The following is a 16566-nucleotide window of genomic DNA, read 5'->3' on the forward strand; positions in this document are numbered from 1 at the left end:
GCGCAGCTCTAGCACTCGCCACACACACTCAGGCGTTTTGTTTTGTTTTTCCCATGCACATGCATATGCGCAGCGGAGAGGGTACGATGGGCGTATTAGGCCCAGCGAGTGTGTGTATTCGCAGTCAAGTCACACAGTCGAGTGACTGCCTGACAGCTACGAGCACAATACTAGCACTAGATCAACACATAGAGTCTGAGAATTTAAAATAAAAAATATATCTGCTTTTGTTGGAATATTAAATACATCTTTAAACAAAAATAAATTATTATAAGGACTTTTAAAATTCATTAAATCGTTGGTATGTCAATAAATAAGGTTGTATGTTTCTATGAATCGTTTCTATAGCAGCATTATTCTTACTTGTCAAGCTGAGTAAGACGTTTACCAATAAGAATGGAGCAACCAGACAAGGAAGTACAAGCTCTCGAATCCGAAGTTAAAGTATTGAACACGGAACTGGCACTGCAAAATGCCGGGAATAGAAGAAATAGGCTTAAGCGGGAGATCGCAGAGTTGAAGGAGGTCATGGAGAAGCAGAGGATAGCATTGGTGAATGCCAACAAAAACAGGAAGGAAGCTAAGACAATTATCTTAAGTCTGATGGATTTGAATCAAAAGGGCGGTAAAACCCCAACAGTTAAGTCACCAACTAAGTTTTGAAGAAGTATTACATAAGATAACCCAATTTGTTTTAGGAGTCAAATAGTCCTTCAGACAATGAAGGATCCTCTGAGGATTTCGATTTGGATGAAGAATAGAAACTTTTCCAGTAAAAACCCCAAAATGTTTCTTAATATTCGATTAAAAATCAATTATCATCTTTATTTGTCTAAATTTAAAGAACGGAATATATAAAATAAAATTCAGCATAACCATCCAGATGGATTTCAGCTAAAAGGGACTTATTTTTATTTAAATTAAGTTTTGATTAAAGTTCTTGCGGGCTAAAAAAACGGTTTATTGCTATCAATATATATTTGTAAAAAATCACTGGTATTGCAAAGTGGTCTCTTAGTCCCGCCCACCAGATGGAAACTCCAATGGCGTTATGAATATTACTTTTAATCCATTACTCTAAGTAAGCACGGGAGACATTACACGGAAAACAAAATAATACATATATTGCATGTATGTATAAACGTAGTACGTAAAAAGTATGAAGTGTTCATATTGTAATACACTGTAATGCACTCGGATAATCTGGAGTGCCTATAAACCTACAATCTGATCCAGCTAGAGAGCTATTCGAGGCATGCCTACAACTTTTCCGGACAGTGGCGCAGCTGCATTGGAAGTGGATACATATGGATGTGGCTAGGTTATGCATATATGCTAGTAAAGTAGAGCCAATCCTGCTGCCTAGACGTGGTCAATCTTCAGGGCATCCAGGCTGGTGCCCTCGGATTGCGCTTTCTGCGCATAGTAGCCATCGTACGAGGTGGTCGCCTTGATGATCTCCTGCTGCTGCTGCAGCTTCGTCAGCTGTTCGCAGGCCGCCGCCGCGATCTTCTGCCGCTCGATTTCCGCCTTCCGCTTGGCCTCGTTCTCCTCCAGCTGGTGCGCCAGCAGCTCAGCGGTGGCCGCTGCCCGCTCCACCGCCGGATCCTGGTACTGGTCAAAGTTACGCGGCTCGGCGTCTGGCTCCAGCTTGCGGAACGTGATCTGAGTGGGCGCACTGCGCTCGGGCACGTGTCTCCGGTTCGGCTTCTCGTGCGTCTTGATGTGTTTCTTGAGTGCCGTCTCCTGGCGGAAGTGCTTTCCGCAAATCTTGCACTCGAAGGGCTTCTCGCCCGTGTGGATCCATTCGTGGTGCCGCAGAATCTGTGCCTTGGAGAATCTCTTCGGGCAGAAGCGACAGGCAAAGTCCTTGACCTTCTCGTGGATGATTTTGTAGTGAAGTTTCATGTTTCCAATGTTATTGAAGCCACGCCCACAGCCTGGACAGATGTGCTGGCCCTCCTTCTTGGTGAAGTTCACCTGCGGCGACCACGAGGGCACCGAGACGGAAGGTATTGGATTCACCGCAGTTCCCGCCAGCTGAGAAATGTCCACCCGCTGGACGCGTCGCGAGTTCTTCGGTTTGGGAGGCACTGCAGCGGTCCCGCCGCCGCATGCCTTCAGCATGTCCTCACTGGGCATCTGGCTGGGGTCCATTGGCACCAAACCGTCCGACTGCATCTGCATCGGCATCTGGCCCGGCATCGGTACGGACATTTGGCCGGGCATGGGAATGTTAAGCTGCTGGCGAAGGGGCTCCGCCGGCGGCAGATCCCTTTTCTCGTGCGTCTTCAAATGCTTGGTGAGGCTCTTCTCGCAGAGGAATATCTTGCCGCAGATCTTGCACTCGCAGCACTTCTCCCCCGTGTGACTCCTCTCGTGCACCTTGCAGGCGTGCGACTTGCCGAAGGTCTTTCCGCAGTACTGGCAGGCAAAGTCCTTGCGCTTCTCGTGCACCACCTTTACATGATTGGACAACGCCTGTTTGTTGTGCGAGGCATGGTCGCACTGCCGGCACTTGAACTTCTTCTCCTTGGTGTGCGTGAGGATGTGGGCGTTCCATTCCTGGCGCGTCGTCTTGCCCACCCCGCAGTACGGGCACACATGGTTCTTGATGCCCGCGTGCCGCATAAGGTGATCCCTTAATGCACTATTGATTACAAAACGCTTGCCGCAGATATTGCAAGGATACGGAAGCTCCTCGCCCGTGTGCTTATACATGTGCTTCTTGAGTGCTGTGGGGCAGCGGAATACGGTGTCGCATTCTGTGCAGGGGAAATCTCGAAGCGGAGCAGCCGCCTTGGTGATGCCGTGCACCTTCTTCATGTGGAAGGTGAGCAGGCGGACGCGCGGGAAGGTCTTGCCACAGCCCTCGGCGATGCAGGCGTGAACCTCGGACAGCTCTGTGTGGGCGTGGTCGATGTGAATGCGCAGCCCATTGGCGGTGGTGAAACCTGAAAGGTGGGATGTCATAGAGATCGGATACTTTTATTTATTAAGCCCGCGTTATACCTTTCTTGCAGGTCTCCACCTTGCATTGGAAGGGCAGCAGGTCGTTGTGGTACTTCATGTGCTCCTCGTAGCGGATGGCCTTCTTGAACTTCTGGTGGCAAATGTGGCAGTCGATGATGCGGTGCAGGTGGCGTTCCTCCATGGGAATGCGCTTCCTCTTCGGTTTGTCGCCCCGCGATGTGCCGTCTTCGGAGTCATCTGATTCGGAGGATGAGTCGCTCAAGTCCTCCTCCTCTGGCGGAGGCGGTTTTATCTTTTTGGGCCTTCCCCGAGGCCTCGGCTTGGGTTTGTCTAGGTTGCTAAAACGGTCCTGCTGGGATCCTGATCCGGTAGCTGGTCCCCTCATGCGCTGGGCCAGCGGAATGTCATCATCGCTGCTGTTTGGCTCGAAGTCCAGATCGTGGTCGTTGTCATTGCCGCTCTCGATGGAGGAATCGTCGTCGAACATCTTGACGGAAACGTTGCCCCCGTCATCCTCCTCTACCTTGGCCTCCTTCTCCACCTCCTCGGCCTCTTTGTCGACGTGCTCCAGCATTTTAAAGACATCCTCCTCGTTCTCGATCAGCTCCATCTTGTGGTTCAGCAGCGGATCATAGTTGACATGGTCCTCTTCCTCAGCCGGGTAGTCCTGCACGGCAACGTTGGGATCAAAGACGTCGAAGCTGCTCTGGCAGGCGAAGACATTGCTGGCCACCAGATCCTGGAACTTTTGCACGGAATCGACGCACTGCTTCTGAAAGTCGTGCAGCTCGTTCAGCTTGGTGTAGCACAGAGTGCACAGGTTCTTCGGAAAGCCGTCGTTCTGCTCCACGGACAAGGATGTGCAGAAGCATAGCTTCTTCGAAAGACCTGGCACCAGATACAAATCGTAGGCGGCGTCGTTCTGCAGGTGGTTCAGACAAATCCTGCACAGGCTGTGGATCGAGTACTGCCTGTCCTCGTTCATCTTGCTTTCAATCGCAATCGGCACTGCGGATCGGGGCGGTTTTCTATAGCTTTTTGCGTGTCTCTCCGGTCAGTAAGCAATAAAATAATATTGACACAGAAAAAATTGTATACTCGTCGACTGGCACTCGGGCGAGTGGGCAATAAGCAAGTACTTCTGCCAGCGAGTTACTCGCCCGAGTGCCTAGTTGTTATGCGTTCCAGGGCTGGAAAATCGATGTTTTTTCTTACCTTCTTATTTGCAATTCTAATTAGGTTGCAATAACTATAGTATATATATAAAATAAAAAAACACACAAAATAATTAATTTAACTAAATAGATATTGTTCGTATACTTCAAGTAATATTTCAGGGTCTTTTAAAAATATTTTACAAGCTGAGCAATAACTAACAGCAACGAAAATGAACTTAAAATATTGATATGTATTGGTATGTATATATAGAAAAAAAGGTTAAACAATTTTTTTTTTAATAAGAAGCAACGACATTTTATGAATACTAACTGATTTTAAAAATATACAAACTGGGCATCAAGAAAATAGATACGAAATTAACGTACTACATTTCTATATCGAAAAAAAGTCAAAAATAAATAAATATAAATAAATGTATTTTAACTAGGCCCACGCATGGTCTTGCTAAAAAGCACTTCCATTTAAACAAGTTTATATAAAATAAAAGAATCCAAGTATGCTGGTTACTAGGCACCCCACTACACCGAAATGGGTTAATGACATAGCGAAACGGTCAGACTGCCTGTCACACTGGAACAAATTTGTTTTGAAGCTTCGATTGTGATCTCCCCGAGAGTTGAAAGAAATGGGCACTAGGGAGCTCCAGTACTCCGTCCAATCGCTTTGTCTCACCTGCCTTGTACACCTGGAGCATGGTGGTGGACACGATCTCTTCGTGGTTCCAGATCTGTTCCAGAAACTCAGGGCTTGCACTTCGTTTGATGCGGATCAGAACGACGGTTTCCCGAGAAACCTGTGCACCCAATGTTTCACCAAGCTGAACGACCTGCACGACTTCCGCGAACTATGCGCAGGATCCATTAAACGTCTTAAGGAAATGGTGACCAGCCAGAGGAATATGTCCATGGGTGTATTCGAATCTATAGCTGATGATTCTGAGGCACCTGAAAGGCCAGAGGAGCCGGCCAGTTTCGATCCCCTGCTGAATAACAAACTAGAGATGATTGACAACGAGGAGGATGTGTTCAAGATGCTGGAAAAGGTTGACAAGGAACTAGAGGAGCATCCAAGGGACCAAAGCGAGAAGGATTTCTCCAGTGCAGAGCACAACGGACTGGAGGAGAAGGAAATGGCGTCGGAAGGGCTCACCAACGATGATGAGCAGGCCATGGAGCAGCGACAGATTCCGAACGTCAAGCGTAAACTGCATCGCCTTATGAGCTGTTCCATCTGCCAGCAAAAGTTCAAAAAGCAATCAAAGTACGAGGAGCACATGAAGCACCACAATGACCTGTTGCCGTTTCAGTGTCAGGAGGAAAGTTGCCGCAAGGGCTTCATCACAGCCGGTGCACTGCGTTTGCACTTAGACTATGCGCACTCCAAGAAGAAGGATGAGATTCCCTGCACCGTGGAGGGCTGTCAATTTGTTTTTTCCCGTCTCCGGCTGCTGACCATCCACTTGAAGAAGGTTCACAACCAGACGAGGGTTAGTGCTCCGCGGGGTGAACAGTCTTGCAAGGAATGCGGCGTGGTTTTTCGTTGTCCGATGGCTATGAAGAAACACATGTACACGCACACGGGCGAAGAGTTCCCCTATCCGTGTACCATTTGCGGCAAGGGCTTTTGCATCAACAGTGCCCTAAAGAATCATCTTCTCCGGCATGCTGGCATCAAGAACTACGTGTGTCAGTACTGCGGAGTGAGAAAGACCACACGCCAGGAATGGAGCACGCACATTCTGATCCACACCCAGAAGAACCAGTTTAAGTGCCGCATCTGCGACTATGCCACCCACACTAAGCGGTTGCTAGAGAGCCACGTTAAGATCGTGCATGAGAAAATCCGGGATTTTGCTTGCCAATACTGTGGAAAGACGTTCGGGAAAGCGTACTCCTGCAAAATACACGAGATGGCGCACACTGGTGAGAAGCTATGCGAATGCAAGGTAAGGGAAATACTAGTATATCCTTGTTACCAAAGTCTGACTTGTTTTCGCCTCGCAGATTTGTGACAAAAAGTTCCTGCATACGCAGAGTCTCAACAAGCACCTCAAGATTCATGAGAAGAGCGTGGAAAAGGCTCTGGAAAGTTTTAAACAGCGGCAAGTAAATGGCGACGCCAGTGACAGTCAAGGGGACTCGGATCAGCTGCTGAAGGTGTTTGCCGAATCCGTAGCCAACATTCCTAAGAATCCCCGCCGCGTAGAGCAAGTGGATTTGGGCCTACTGGCAGGGACCGTAGTGAATCCCACAGACAAGATTCAGTCTGTTCAGAAGGAGGGTATGCACTTGTGTCCCAGCTGCAGTCAGGGATTCAACAACATGGGCAACATGAAGCGCCACTACAAGAGCGTCCACGAAAAAGTCAAGGACTTTGAGTGCCGTTTCTGCTCCCGTCGCTTTGCCAACTCTCAATCCTTGAAGCAACACGAGTGGATACACACTGGCGAAAAGCCCTTCGAGTGTAAGACTTGCGGAAATCGCTTTCGCCAGGTAGCGGCGCTCATCCGTCACCAAAAAGTCCATGACGAAAAGCCGCCAAAGTCCCTGGGGGAGAGAGCTGAGTGTAGAGAAAAGACTGATGCTCTACGGCAGGAAATTGTGAAGATCGCCAAGGAGGAGCTCAAGGATTTGGTGAGCCAAGGGGCACTGGAGAAGCAGCAAAACACCTACGAACAGTATCAGGCAGCGGCAGCTAGCCAAACTGGTCCTGACTTAAAGGAGGAACCTTAATTGGCGAATAGTTTAGGATTACATAGGGCAACAGACTTCCCCTAAGAGTAGGAATTTTTATTGTTGGTTAATATTTAACTATTGTTATCCTAATTCTAAGTTTTTAAATAAACTTGACCAAAATGGCAAACTTTGGAATAACTAATGGTTTTGCCGAGCAAAACTTGTTAAAAAAAATTCGTTAGAAATCCAAACAAATGTTTCTAGTTTTTCAATTTTTTTTTTTATTTTTACTTTCACTTGCTTGTTATTTTGATGAGAGAGTGTCTTAATGTAGTCAAATGATTGCAAACAGCCGGAACCGGGCTCAAATGGCTGCACTCCGCGATGTCCGGCCGTTTATATGATAGATGGAGTGATGGATGGATGATAATGATTAGATTCAAATGATACAAAATGCGATCAAAAAAATCTACAAGTAGATAGCAAAAATTTGGTATACACATAAGTAGAGCAAGAAGTTCCCTAAACAATGGAAAATGGTCGATGGAAGTGGGGGCGTCATCTGGTGGGGCCCAATGTCTGGCTCTGCCCCATCCCCGCCTGCCGCATCGAGTGCGGGTTCTAAGGAGCCTCCGGCGTCTTCAGATTGTACTTGGCCTTAATGTTGTTCAGTTCCTCCTGCTTCTTGTCCATGTCCACGCGCTTGAAGGCCTTGTTGGATTGGTAGTAGAGCACCACCAGATAGCGATTGCACACATTGAAACCGGACAAATGGTCGCAGGCGTTCTTGGCATCGAAAATGTCCTCGTAGACGACAAAGGCGGTGCCACGCGTTTCCGGAGTGTTGCCTCTGCAAAAGATACGCAAATTTCTTGAGAGGATTCACGGCGAATAGCATAGACATCTTCAATCTTACACGCGTATCTGTCGAATGGCTCCAAATTTGCCGAATATGTCGTACATCTCGTCCGAGGTGATTTTGTACGGCAGGTTCCGCACGTACAATAGCCGATTCACCTCTGGCGGCAGGCGGATCTGCAAAAGAAATAGCACTTTTCACTCAATCCATTTGCTTTGTGTGTGGAGCCCCAGGTTTTCTGCTCACATGGTTGCGCTTGTTCATGTCCGGTCGCTTCGGATGTTAAGCGGCGACAAGGCGAGAAACTTTCACTCGACCGCGGGGAAAGCGTGTGGCGGCTTTGTCTGACCCGGGATGAATGTCCTGAAGCGTGGTCCTTTGTTTAAAATTAATGACTCCTCTGTCTGGCCTCAAACCCAAACAAAATTGAACAGGGTGGCGAATGCGGGCACTCTAAATGGCAAGAGTGTGGCCGCTTTTCAAGAGCCGGTTCGAGTGTGACCGTGCAGCAGCATTTAGATATGGGAGGAAGTTTGTTACATCGGAGCAGCTTTGGACTGCTAAATTTCATTTAATTTATTCATTCTTTTAATTTTGGCAAATTAAAAAATTAAAAAGTGACAAGTAAAATAATTTGTTGTTCGGAAATGTTATATCAGAGTGATTCAACCATGTTAAGCTGCTAATAGATATTAAATTATTGATAGCCGGCCAAGTCAAAAGTTCAATTGTACATTAAGCACAATAAATTAAAAAGAAAACTACATATCATATAATTTAAAAGCCGTGACGACACGCTATCATCTCTAATAAAGAAAGAGCATACTCCCTCGCTCGTGCACGGTCACACTGTATAGATCTAGCTAATTGTGCAAAGAAAAGGCGAAAAAAGAGAAAATTTACGCGAAATCTTAAAAAAATTCCAACTAAAATAGCTTTAAAGCACAGCCAACACCCAAAGGTGAGTAGGGGGTATACGGACGACGCAGGACTTATCTCGGAAAATCGTTTTCAACCGCACGCCCGATGTCACGAAATATGGCGGAGGAAGGCGAGTTCAATTCGTGTGTTTTTTTGTCTGGGGTTGTATCAAGAAAATCGCACGTTACTAGCGGGGCAGGGCTTTCAACTCCCGCCTTCCGCCGTAAAACCATTAAATGCCAAGGGAAAATCGCACGAAAAACGTAAATTTTACAACAGCAGATGTGTGTTTGCGGGTGTGGGTGCAAAATGCGCTGGTGTGCGTGAGTGGCCTCGAACAGAGTGTCTCTCGTGCTCTCTCTTTCTCCCCCATTTGCTACCCTTTGCGAGGCCATTAACCCTAATTTCTAATTTCGAATTCACTATTCAAACTTAAAACCCTTGCGATCTTCCCTTGCAGCAGCAAAATGACGTGGGAACCACAGGGAGAAGGTCTGCAACAGATCATAGCGATCCTCAAGGAGTCGCAGTCGCCGGACACAGCCACTCAAATGGCCGTACAGATGGTGAGTAATAGCTTCTGCCAGGAATGGAACCTCGAACTGCATGTACATTTTGTGCCCTTCTCAACAGAAACTGGAGGAATTCAATCGCTACCCCGACTTCAACAACTATCTTATCTATGTGCTGACGAAACTGAAGACAGAGGACGAGCCCACGAGATCACTCAGCGGCCTAATCCTCAAGAACAACATCCGCATGCACGGCACCACTCTGCAGCCGGAGATCGTGGAGTATATCAAACACGAGTGCCTGCAGGCAGTGGGCGACTCTTCGCCTCTGATCCGTGCCACCGTGGGCATCCTGATCACCACCATCGCCAGCAATGGCGGTCTGCACAACTGGCCGCAGCTGCTTCCATCTCTGTGCGAAATGCTTGACAACCAGGACTACAATGTGTGCGAAGGAGCATTCAGTGCCCTGCAGAAAATTTGCGAGGACTCTGCCGAAATTTTGGACTCCGCAGCGCTCAATAGGCCATTAAACGTAATGATTCCAAAGTTCCTGGAATACTTTAAGCACAGCAGTCCAAAGATCCGCTCCCACGCCATTGCCTGCATCAACCAGTTCATCATAAACAGATCACAGGCTCTGATGCTAAACATAGACAGCTTCATTGAGAACCTCTTTCACCTGTCATCAGATGAGGACCACGAGGTGCGCAAAAACGTGTGCCACGGATTGGTCATGCTGCTGGAGGTGCGAATGGACCGTCTGATGCCGCACATGTCGCAGATTATTGAGGTATATTTTAAAATAAAATATATAATTAATATTTATAATCTGAAGAATTTTTTTTTAAATATCTTATTTAACGATTTTAGTACATGCTGTTGCGCACCCAGGACACCGATGAGGGTGTGGCCCTGGAAGCATCCGAGTTCTGGCTTTCACTGGCCGAGCAAAGCATCTGCAAGGACGTGCTTGCCCCTTACCTTGCACAATTAGCGCCAGTTCTTGTACGAGGCATGCGGTACTCAGAGGTCGACATAATTCTTCTCAAGGGAAACGTTGAGGAGGATGACATGGTGCCCGATCGAGAAGAGGATATCCGCCCGCGTTTCCACAAGTCCCGTGCACACACAATCAGGAGTACACAAGAGGGAGGAGCTGGAGCGACAGGCGATGATGACGACGACGAATTTGAAGATGGAATGGACGACGATAGCTCGCTATCAGAATGGAACTTGCGCAAGTGCAGCGCGGCCGCTCTCGATGTATTGGCGAATGTTTTCCGAGAGGATTGTCTGCCCGTTGTGCTGCCCATCCTGAAGGAGACTCTGTTCCACCAAGAATGGGTGATCAAAGAGAGTGGTGTGCTGGCCTTGGGAGCTATTGCGGAGGGCTGCATGCAAGGCATGATCCAACACTTGCCAGAGCTGATTCCCTACCTAATTAGCTGTCTGTCCGACAAGAAGGCACTGGTGCGCTCCATCACATGCTGGACGCTCTCGCGATACGCCAATTGGGTTGTCAACCAGCCGCACGACCAGTACTTGAAGCCTCTAATGGAAGAACTGCTGAAGCGCATCCTGGACTCGAATAAGCGCGTTCAGGAAGCTGCGTGCTCTGCCTTTGCCACTCTGGAGGAGGAGGCCTGCACGGAACTGGTGCCCTATCTGGAGTATATTCTAAAGACGCTCGTCTTTGCCTTCTCCAAGTACCAGCACAAGAACTTATTGATACTGTACGATGCAGTTGGTACTTTGGCGGACTCCGTCGGTCATCATCTGAATAAACCACAATACATTGACATCCTGATGCCTCCGCTAATTGATAAGTGGAACCTGCTGAAGGACGACGATAAGGATCTGTTCCCTTTGTTGGAGTGCCTGTCGAGCATCGCCACTGCCTTGCAGTCCGGATTTCTGCCCTACTGCGACCCCGTGTATCGAAGGTGCATCTCCCTTATTGAGCAGACTATCAACCAGGAAATGGTAATCTACTTGTCATTTTCTTAAGTAAAATTGTTAATCAATCTAAATCGCTTCAAGCTGTGTAAACAAAACCAAACGTACGACCATCCCGACAAAGAGCGCATGATTGTCGCCCTAGATCTGCTGTCTGGCCTAGCCGAGGGTTTGGATCGCCAAATCGAGACTCTGGTGGCCAACAGCAACATTATGCATCTACTCTACCAGTGCATGCAGGACGTTCTGCCTGAGGTATGTCTCCCTCAAAACCAATATTTTCGAAATCATCCTTTGAATTTCTATAAAATTGTTGCATTCCCCAGGTTCGCCAATCTTCGTTTGCCCTGCTGGGTGATTTGACTAAGGCCTGTTTTCCCCACGTGCATCCCTTCATGGGCGAGTTCTTCCCCATCCTCGGTCAAAACCTTAACCCAGACTTCATTTCGGTCTGCAATAATGCTACTTGGGCCATAGGCGAAATCTGCATGAAATTGGGTAAGTAGTAGGAGATAATTAGTAGGAGTATTAAGATCGTTTTAATATATATTTTGATTCAAAGGTGAGGAGACTAAGCAGTACATACGCCTTGTACTCAGCGACCTTTTCATCATTATCAACCGTCCGAACACGCCCAAGACACTGCTGGAGAACACAGGTAATTCGTTTGGGCTGATAGAAATCTTTCGAATTTCCCGAGCTATCTAAGAACTTATATGCGATCTGTTTGTATATATATTACTCTGAATGTATGCGTGTATGTGGATGTCTGGAAATTTGTTTCTGTTTTAATTTGTGTTACTTGTTGCATGAGCAGCAACGAAACGAAATCGAACCTCATTCCCATACAACATGCATAGATATAGATAGACGAGAATCGCAATTGATATTCAATTCGAGTTTAGCAATCAATCGCAGCGAACTACGTATGATATTGATTTATTCAGTTGATTTATTTATACTTATTTCTTTTGTTCTTTTAGCAATAACAATCGGTCGTCTAGGTTATGTGTGCCCAGTTGAAGTGGCTCCTTATTTGCCCGAATTTGTACGACAGTGGTGTGTAACACGTTTTATATTTAAATAGCTTATTCTTTCCTTCTATTCTCTTATCTATCCTTCCCGTTACTCCCATTACTCTTAAATTACGCTTAAACACAGAAATCTATAAGCACATCGATCTATTCCTTTGTTCCACAACTCACTCACTAACAATCAACATCATTTAACTGGAAATTCAATTTGCTTTTAAACTTTCGTGTTTGCCAAAGCCTGCTAATTTAGTTTACTTTCCCTGAAAACGTCACTTAAACACTTTCTTTGAAAAATGCAGGTGCACATCGTTGCGGCACATACGAGACAATGATGAGAAGGACTCAGCCTTCCGTGGAATGTGTCATATGATCACGGTGAATCCAGCTGGCGTGGTAGCAGACTTTATATTCTTCTGCGATGCCATCGCCTCCTGGGTTAGCCCACCGGAGGATCTGCATCATATGATACAGAAGGTTTGTACCTTACAGGCGTTACCTATATTCTTTATTTCACAAATATTTTCTTCAAGATTCTGCACGGTTTTAAGACCCAAGTGGGCGAGGAGAACTGGCGTCGATTTGTGGAACAATTCCCGCCAACTTTGGCCGAGCGCCTGTCCACAATGTATACCATCTAAGGCTAGCCATGCCATAAAACACCCACCTTCACCCATTAGCGAGCCAAGCAGCAACTTTTTAACTAGACAATTATGTACAAGTATGCGTAATAAGCGTGTCGTCTTTATCTTTAGCCTCCTTAAGTTATCTGATTCGATGGAGTTCGAATGTTAAGTTAACATTGAAAACCTAAGCTTATAGAAATCGAAAAAACAGCAAATCCACATAAAAGCAACTACATAACTATATTTAAAGCCACAAACATATATCGAAAAATCGAATAGAGAAGAATCGTATATATTTGAATTCAAGCTAGAGGATCTTTGATCTGTAGAACCTCTTTAGGAACACGTCTGTCCGCTTGCCGCATATAAAATGCCTTTCTTGTGTAGAAAAATCAGTAGGAACCACTAGAAAATGATGTGTTCCGACCGTACTTAACCGGAGTCAGTGCTATAGCAAATATGACCCCATTTTCCAATACACTCAGCCCCAAAACCCAAACCGAAAATAGAGTTGAATATGTTAAACACACGTGTGTTTCTCATATTGTAATAGAAAAGCTAAACGAAAAATCGTCGAAACTAAATGATATTGCGGGTCCTCGTCGCGGTAATTAATAACTAACTAACTAAATTAAATCTTTGAATGATGAAAGTGTTGGGTCTCCTGTGAAATCCTAAGATCAGAAATGGGAAAAATGGATTCAATGGCAGGTGCACACAAAATTGTTACAAATCAAACAAAGACTGATGTTCAACTCCGTTCAAAAACCATAGAAAGCATTCATCAACAGCGGATTCGAATTTCCCAGAAGTATCCAACACTTTCCTCATCTATATAACAAACAAAAAATGGAATCGAAAAAAATCGTCGCGTTTCGGGTTCTAACGGTTTCGCGTTCGCGTATTTTCGTCGCTCGTTCGTAATCGTAATCGTCGTTCGTGGTATCTCGTCGGGTAAAACAAAAGAAAAAGGAAAAAAGGATATAATACAAGGATAACGATAATATTGCAACTGTTACTGATACAAATTTACTGATACACTTAATGATATTCATATGCTATACAAAATTAGGTGTTTTTTTACGCATTGTGAAAGGGAAAAGCAAGCAAATAGGGAAACATTGTAAAATTGAGATTAGGATTTTGTTGAGTAACTTATTTATTTTCCATTAACTGAATACAAAAGCAACCATTGACTGATCACTTTTTAAAGTATTATTATATAATTTTTTTTGTATAGGGACAAGTGTAATTAATGAACTATTATTATTTTCTTCGAACTTTTATATCATTTGTATAGGCTCGTGTTTTGCGTAACCTCTATAATTTACGATCTTTGTACAGAACAAATTTTTTACAATTATATGATTAGGTGTAAAGTGTACTACTAAATGAAAACAAAAGTCTTTGAAATTGTCGCGGAACAACTAAAACATACGAAAAATAAAACTAGGGAAAACCAAACTCAGTCAAATACAAATTAAATGGATGATTATGAAGCGGAAGAAGAGTAAGTAAATCTAAGTAATAGTATTATGTAATTATGCAAACCGTGTTTACGTTTGTGTTTTTATTTCGTTTCGAAAATGGGGGAACGTGTGATAATAAAGTAACTTCGGGTCGTTCGTTCGCGTCGCGTTAAACTCAATCAACTTAAAAACTAACAATAAGGGACTTTCGCCCCCGAGTCCCAAATAATAATCGCAATACTTGATAACTTAATAATAATACGGTCTAACTAAAGCGGAAGCATAGCAATTGCTAAAACTGAAACTAAACTAAAATGAAAAATCGTGATTTCGTTGTACCTTAATCCGGATTCATCGCGGAATCCGGTCGCGTTCGCGTGCGTTTGTATCTCTCTCGGGTGATCTTAGTGATTAGCGTTTAAGCAGAAAAAAATGAAAACAAAAAAACTGAATCAACACTACTACAACTACACACACACAACATTGAACATATACACACCACACATATACAGCAATATGAAATATATTTATAGATTTTATGCAGAGTAGGTTTTTGTTCACAATATTATTTTTCTTTACGATAGGGCAAACCAAAAAACAAGTAGGGAACATCAAATAAACTAAATGTTAGGTCAAGCTAGGGCAAGAAACAAATTAAAACATCAAATCAAAAGATATTTGTGCAGCACTAGAGAATTTTTATTTCCTATTTATTTCATTATTATCGTGTGTATGCTATTAAATCGATGAAGAGAACATACCAACTGTTTTTAGTCCTTTACACAATTATGATATTTAACTTCCGTTGTTTCTTTAAGTAAATCAAGACCAAGCCTAGTAAACATCGTTTTACCATATATACCTTCATAAACAGCGCGTAAAACTTTTCGTTCATCGAACATTCAACTCTGATAGGTTTATACCCCTAAATCGTTTAAGCTTAAAACCACTGTCTAGGCTAAATCAAATGTTCTGCAAATGTCTAACGAAATTGAATATATATACGCGCCTATATGCATAAATAACATACGCATATATATGAAATACATGCATGTATGTATAATCCCTACATCAAACTATATGGATTACAGATTATTCTTCTGGAGTTTATATATTTGTTTGACTAAAACTCCATTTCAAAATTCAACTATCAAGATTTGTGTAAATTGAAAAGTATATATATGAATAAATATGTATGTATAACATTACCCATCAAGATAATCGATTTCCTGATTTGGATGAGATGTGAGTAGGCCGAGAACGGAGTGTCATTCTCTGTCAATTCGGTAGCTCCCTTTGGCAGACCTTACCCCACATTTATCACACAAAACCCCACTAACTCTCGCATCAGCAGCAAAATGGCATGGACACCACGGGACGAAGGTCTGCAGCAGCTCCTACCAATTCTCAAGGACTCGCAGTCTCCCGTTAAAGCCACGCAGTTAGCCGTACAAACGGTAAGTACCCAAGTCCCAACTGAATTAGCAATCCTCATCGGGTTCGGTAGAAGCTGCAGCAACTCAACTGCTTAACGGACTTCAACAACTATCTCGTCTATGTCCTCACGAATCTGAAGACGGAAGATGAACCGGCAAAACATTCCAAAAAATCTTTCGAATAATGCGGGTAAATAATATGGCCTGATTCAAAGAAATTTATTATTATTATTATTATTCTAAAGCAATAACACTTGGGCGCCTCGGTAATGCATGTCCAGATGAAGTGGCACCCTATTTGCTCGAATTTCTACGCCAGTGGTAAGTACACATTAAATGCTCTATTGGCTCAATTTTTAAATTATCCTTTCATCCACGAAATTAAGGTGCTTGTTACTGCGTCATGCAGAAGTATTCGTCTTTTATGGGAATGTGCCATATGATCACGGCGAATCCAGGAGGCGTGGTGCCTGACTTCTTATTCTTTTGCTCTGCCATTGCCTCGTGGGAGAATCCCCCACAGGATCTGCGCCAGATGATTCGAAGAGTAAGTTATTTCCTGAAATTATTCATTTCCGTCCTTCAATAATAATCGTATGTTATTCTAGATTATCGATGGCTTCAAGAACCAAACGGGTGAGGAGAATTGGCTAACTTTTTTGGGACAATTTCCACCACCACTGACCTACCGGCTAATCGAATTGTACGACATCGGATACTAATCCGAAGTTATCCAGCAAATTATGTATAGCTTCAGTTATCATTCTAATTTTACCAAGTATCAAAAGCCCCAAAAAAGTCGGATATTAAGAAATATACGATTTTTTAATAATTTAGAATATGAATAATTCAAAAAAACCTAAAATGTTTTTGTAAATAAAATCCCAATAATTGCAAAAATATAGGTTACACCTTTCAAAACCTCT

At 44.3% G+C, this 16566-nt stretch overlaps 5 protein-coding genes and 1 pseudogene across 7 annotated transcripts; 4 read left to right on the plus strand and 2 right to left on the minus strand.

The window, feature by feature from the left end:
• The first annotated feature begins 33 nt into the window (after positions 1–33).
• LOC117139600 lies at positions 34–869 on the plus strand. 2 transcript variants are annotated; one of them, XM_033302030.1, is made up of 3 exons: positions 34–301; positions 372–639; positions 699–869. In XM_033302030.1, exons 2-3 carry the CDS (start codon positions 397–399, stop codon positions 759–761), a joined length of 306 nt encoding a protein of 101 aa, XP_033157921.1. In that variant the 5' UTR covers positions 34–301; positions 372–396; the 3' UTR covers positions 762–869. The 2 variants fall into 2 exon arrangements, with proteins under 2 accessions (XP_033157921.1, XP_033157922.1); XM_033302031.1 differs by lacking the exon at positions 34–301 and having other exon boundaries at positions 360–639.
• A 179-nt stretch (positions 870–1048) lies between these two features.
• LOC117139597 (zinc finger protein 184) lies at positions 1049–4101 on the minus strand. Its single transcript, XM_033302028.1, has 2 exons — positions 3013–4101; positions 1049–2954 (listed from the first exon to the last, which is right to left on the minus strand). Exons 1-2 carry the CDS (start codon positions 3956–3958, stop codon positions 1363–1365), a joined length of 2538 nt encoding a protein of 845 aa, XP_033157919.1. The 5' UTR covers positions 3959–4101; the 3' UTR covers positions 1049–1362.
• Positions 4102–4684: 583 nt separating this feature from the next.
• LOC117141215 (zinc finger protein 136) lies at positions 4685–7025 on the plus strand. Its single transcript, XM_033304574.1, has 2 exons — positions 4685–6097; positions 6156–7025. Exons 1-2 carry the CDS (start codon positions 4778–4780, stop codon positions 6882–6884), a joined length of 2049 nt encoding a protein of 682 aa, XP_033160465.1. The 5' UTR covers positions 4685–4777; the 3' UTR covers positions 6885–7025.
• Positions 7026–7088: 63 nt separating this feature from the next.
• Positions 7089–8141, minus strand: LOC117139878 (splicing factor 3B subunit 6). Its single transcript, XM_033302536.1, has 3 exons — positions 7933–8141; positions 7744–7862; positions 7089–7677 (listed from the first exon to the last, which is right to left on the minus strand). Exons 1-3 carry the CDS (start codon positions 7948–7950, stop codon positions 7449–7451), a joined length of 366 nt encoding a protein of 121 aa, XP_033158427.1. The 5' UTR covers positions 7951–8141; the 3' UTR covers positions 7089–7448.
• A 360-nt stretch (positions 8142–8501) lies between these two features.
• Positions 8502–13041, plus strand: LOC117139876 (transportin-1-like). Of its 2 annotated transcripts, none has more exons than XM_033302533.1 (10): positions 8502–8647; positions 9068–9173; positions 9241–9912; positions 9993–11105; positions 11163–11333; positions 11405–11576; positions 11641–11736; positions 12062–12137; positions 12412–12586; positions 12643–13041. In XM_033302533.1, the coding sequence occupies exons 2-10, from the start codon at positions 9075–9077 to the stop codon at positions 12748–12750; spliced, it is 2682 nt and encodes an 893-aa protein (XP_033158424.1). In that variant the 5' UTR covers positions 8502–8647; positions 9068–9074; the 3' UTR covers positions 12751–13041. The 2 variants fall into 2 exon arrangements, with proteins under 2 accessions (XP_033158424.1, XP_033158426.1); XM_033302535.1 differs by having other exon boundaries at positions 9071–9173.
• A 2285-nt stretch (positions 13042–15326) lies between these two features.
• LOC117139877 lies at positions 15327–16551 on the plus strand (annotated as a pseudogene).
• Positions 16552–16566: the final 15 nt, after the last annotated feature.

Source organism: Drosophila mauritiana, chromosome 3L (genome assembly GCF_004382145.1).
Source record: "Drosophila mauritiana strain mau12 chromosome 3L, ASM438214v1, whole genome shotgun sequence".
NCBI classification, from domain to species: Eukaryota; Metazoa; Arthropoda; class Insecta; order Diptera; family Drosophilidae; genus Drosophila; species Drosophila mauritiana.

Excerpts from the sequence above, each read along its gene's own strand:
- LOC117139876 (XM_033302533.1), top strand. The coding sequence starts at position 9,075 with ATGACGTGGGAACCACAGGGAGAAGGTCTGCAACAGATCATAGCGATC. Across the intron at positions 11,737-12,061 it reads GACACTGCTGGAGAACACAG|CAATAACAATCGGTCGTCTA; the intron begins GTAATTCGTTTG and ends TTGTTCTTTTAG. Across the intron at positions 12,138-12,411 it reads CCCGAATTTGTACGACAGTG|GTGCACATCGTTGCGGCACA; the intron begins GTGTGTAACACG and ends TGAAAAATGCAG.
- LOC117139597 (XM_033302028.1), bottom strand. The coding sequence starts at position 3,958 with ATGAACGAGGACAGGCAGTACTCGATCCACAGCCTGTGCAGGATTTGT. Across the intron at positions 2,955-3,012 it reads GGTGGAGACCTGCAAGAAAG|GTTTCACCACCGCCAATGGG; the intron begins GTATAACGCGGG and ends CCCACCTTTCAG.
- LOC117141215 (XM_033304574.1), top strand. The coding sequence starts at position 4,778 with ATGGGCACTAGGGAGCTCCAGTACTCCGTCCAATCGCTTTGTCTCACC. Across the intron at positions 6,098-6,155 it reads AGAAGCTATGCGAATGCAAG|ATTTGTGACAAAAAGTTCCT; the intron begins GTAAGGGAAATA and ends TTCGCCTCGCAG.
- LOC117139878 (XM_033302536.1), bottom strand. Across the intron at positions 7,678-7,743 it reads GCCATTCGACAGATACGCGT|AGGCAACACTCCGGAAACGC; the intron begins GTAAGATTGAAG and ends TATCTTTTGCAG.
- LOC117139600 (XM_033302030.1), top strand. The coding sequence starts at position 397 with ATGGAGCAACCAGACAAGGAAGTACAAGCTCTCGAATCCGAAGTTAAA. Across the intron at positions 640-698 it reads AGGGCGGTAAAACCCCAACA|GAGTCAAATAGTCCTTCAGA; the intron begins GTTAAGTCACCA and ends AATTTGTTTTAG.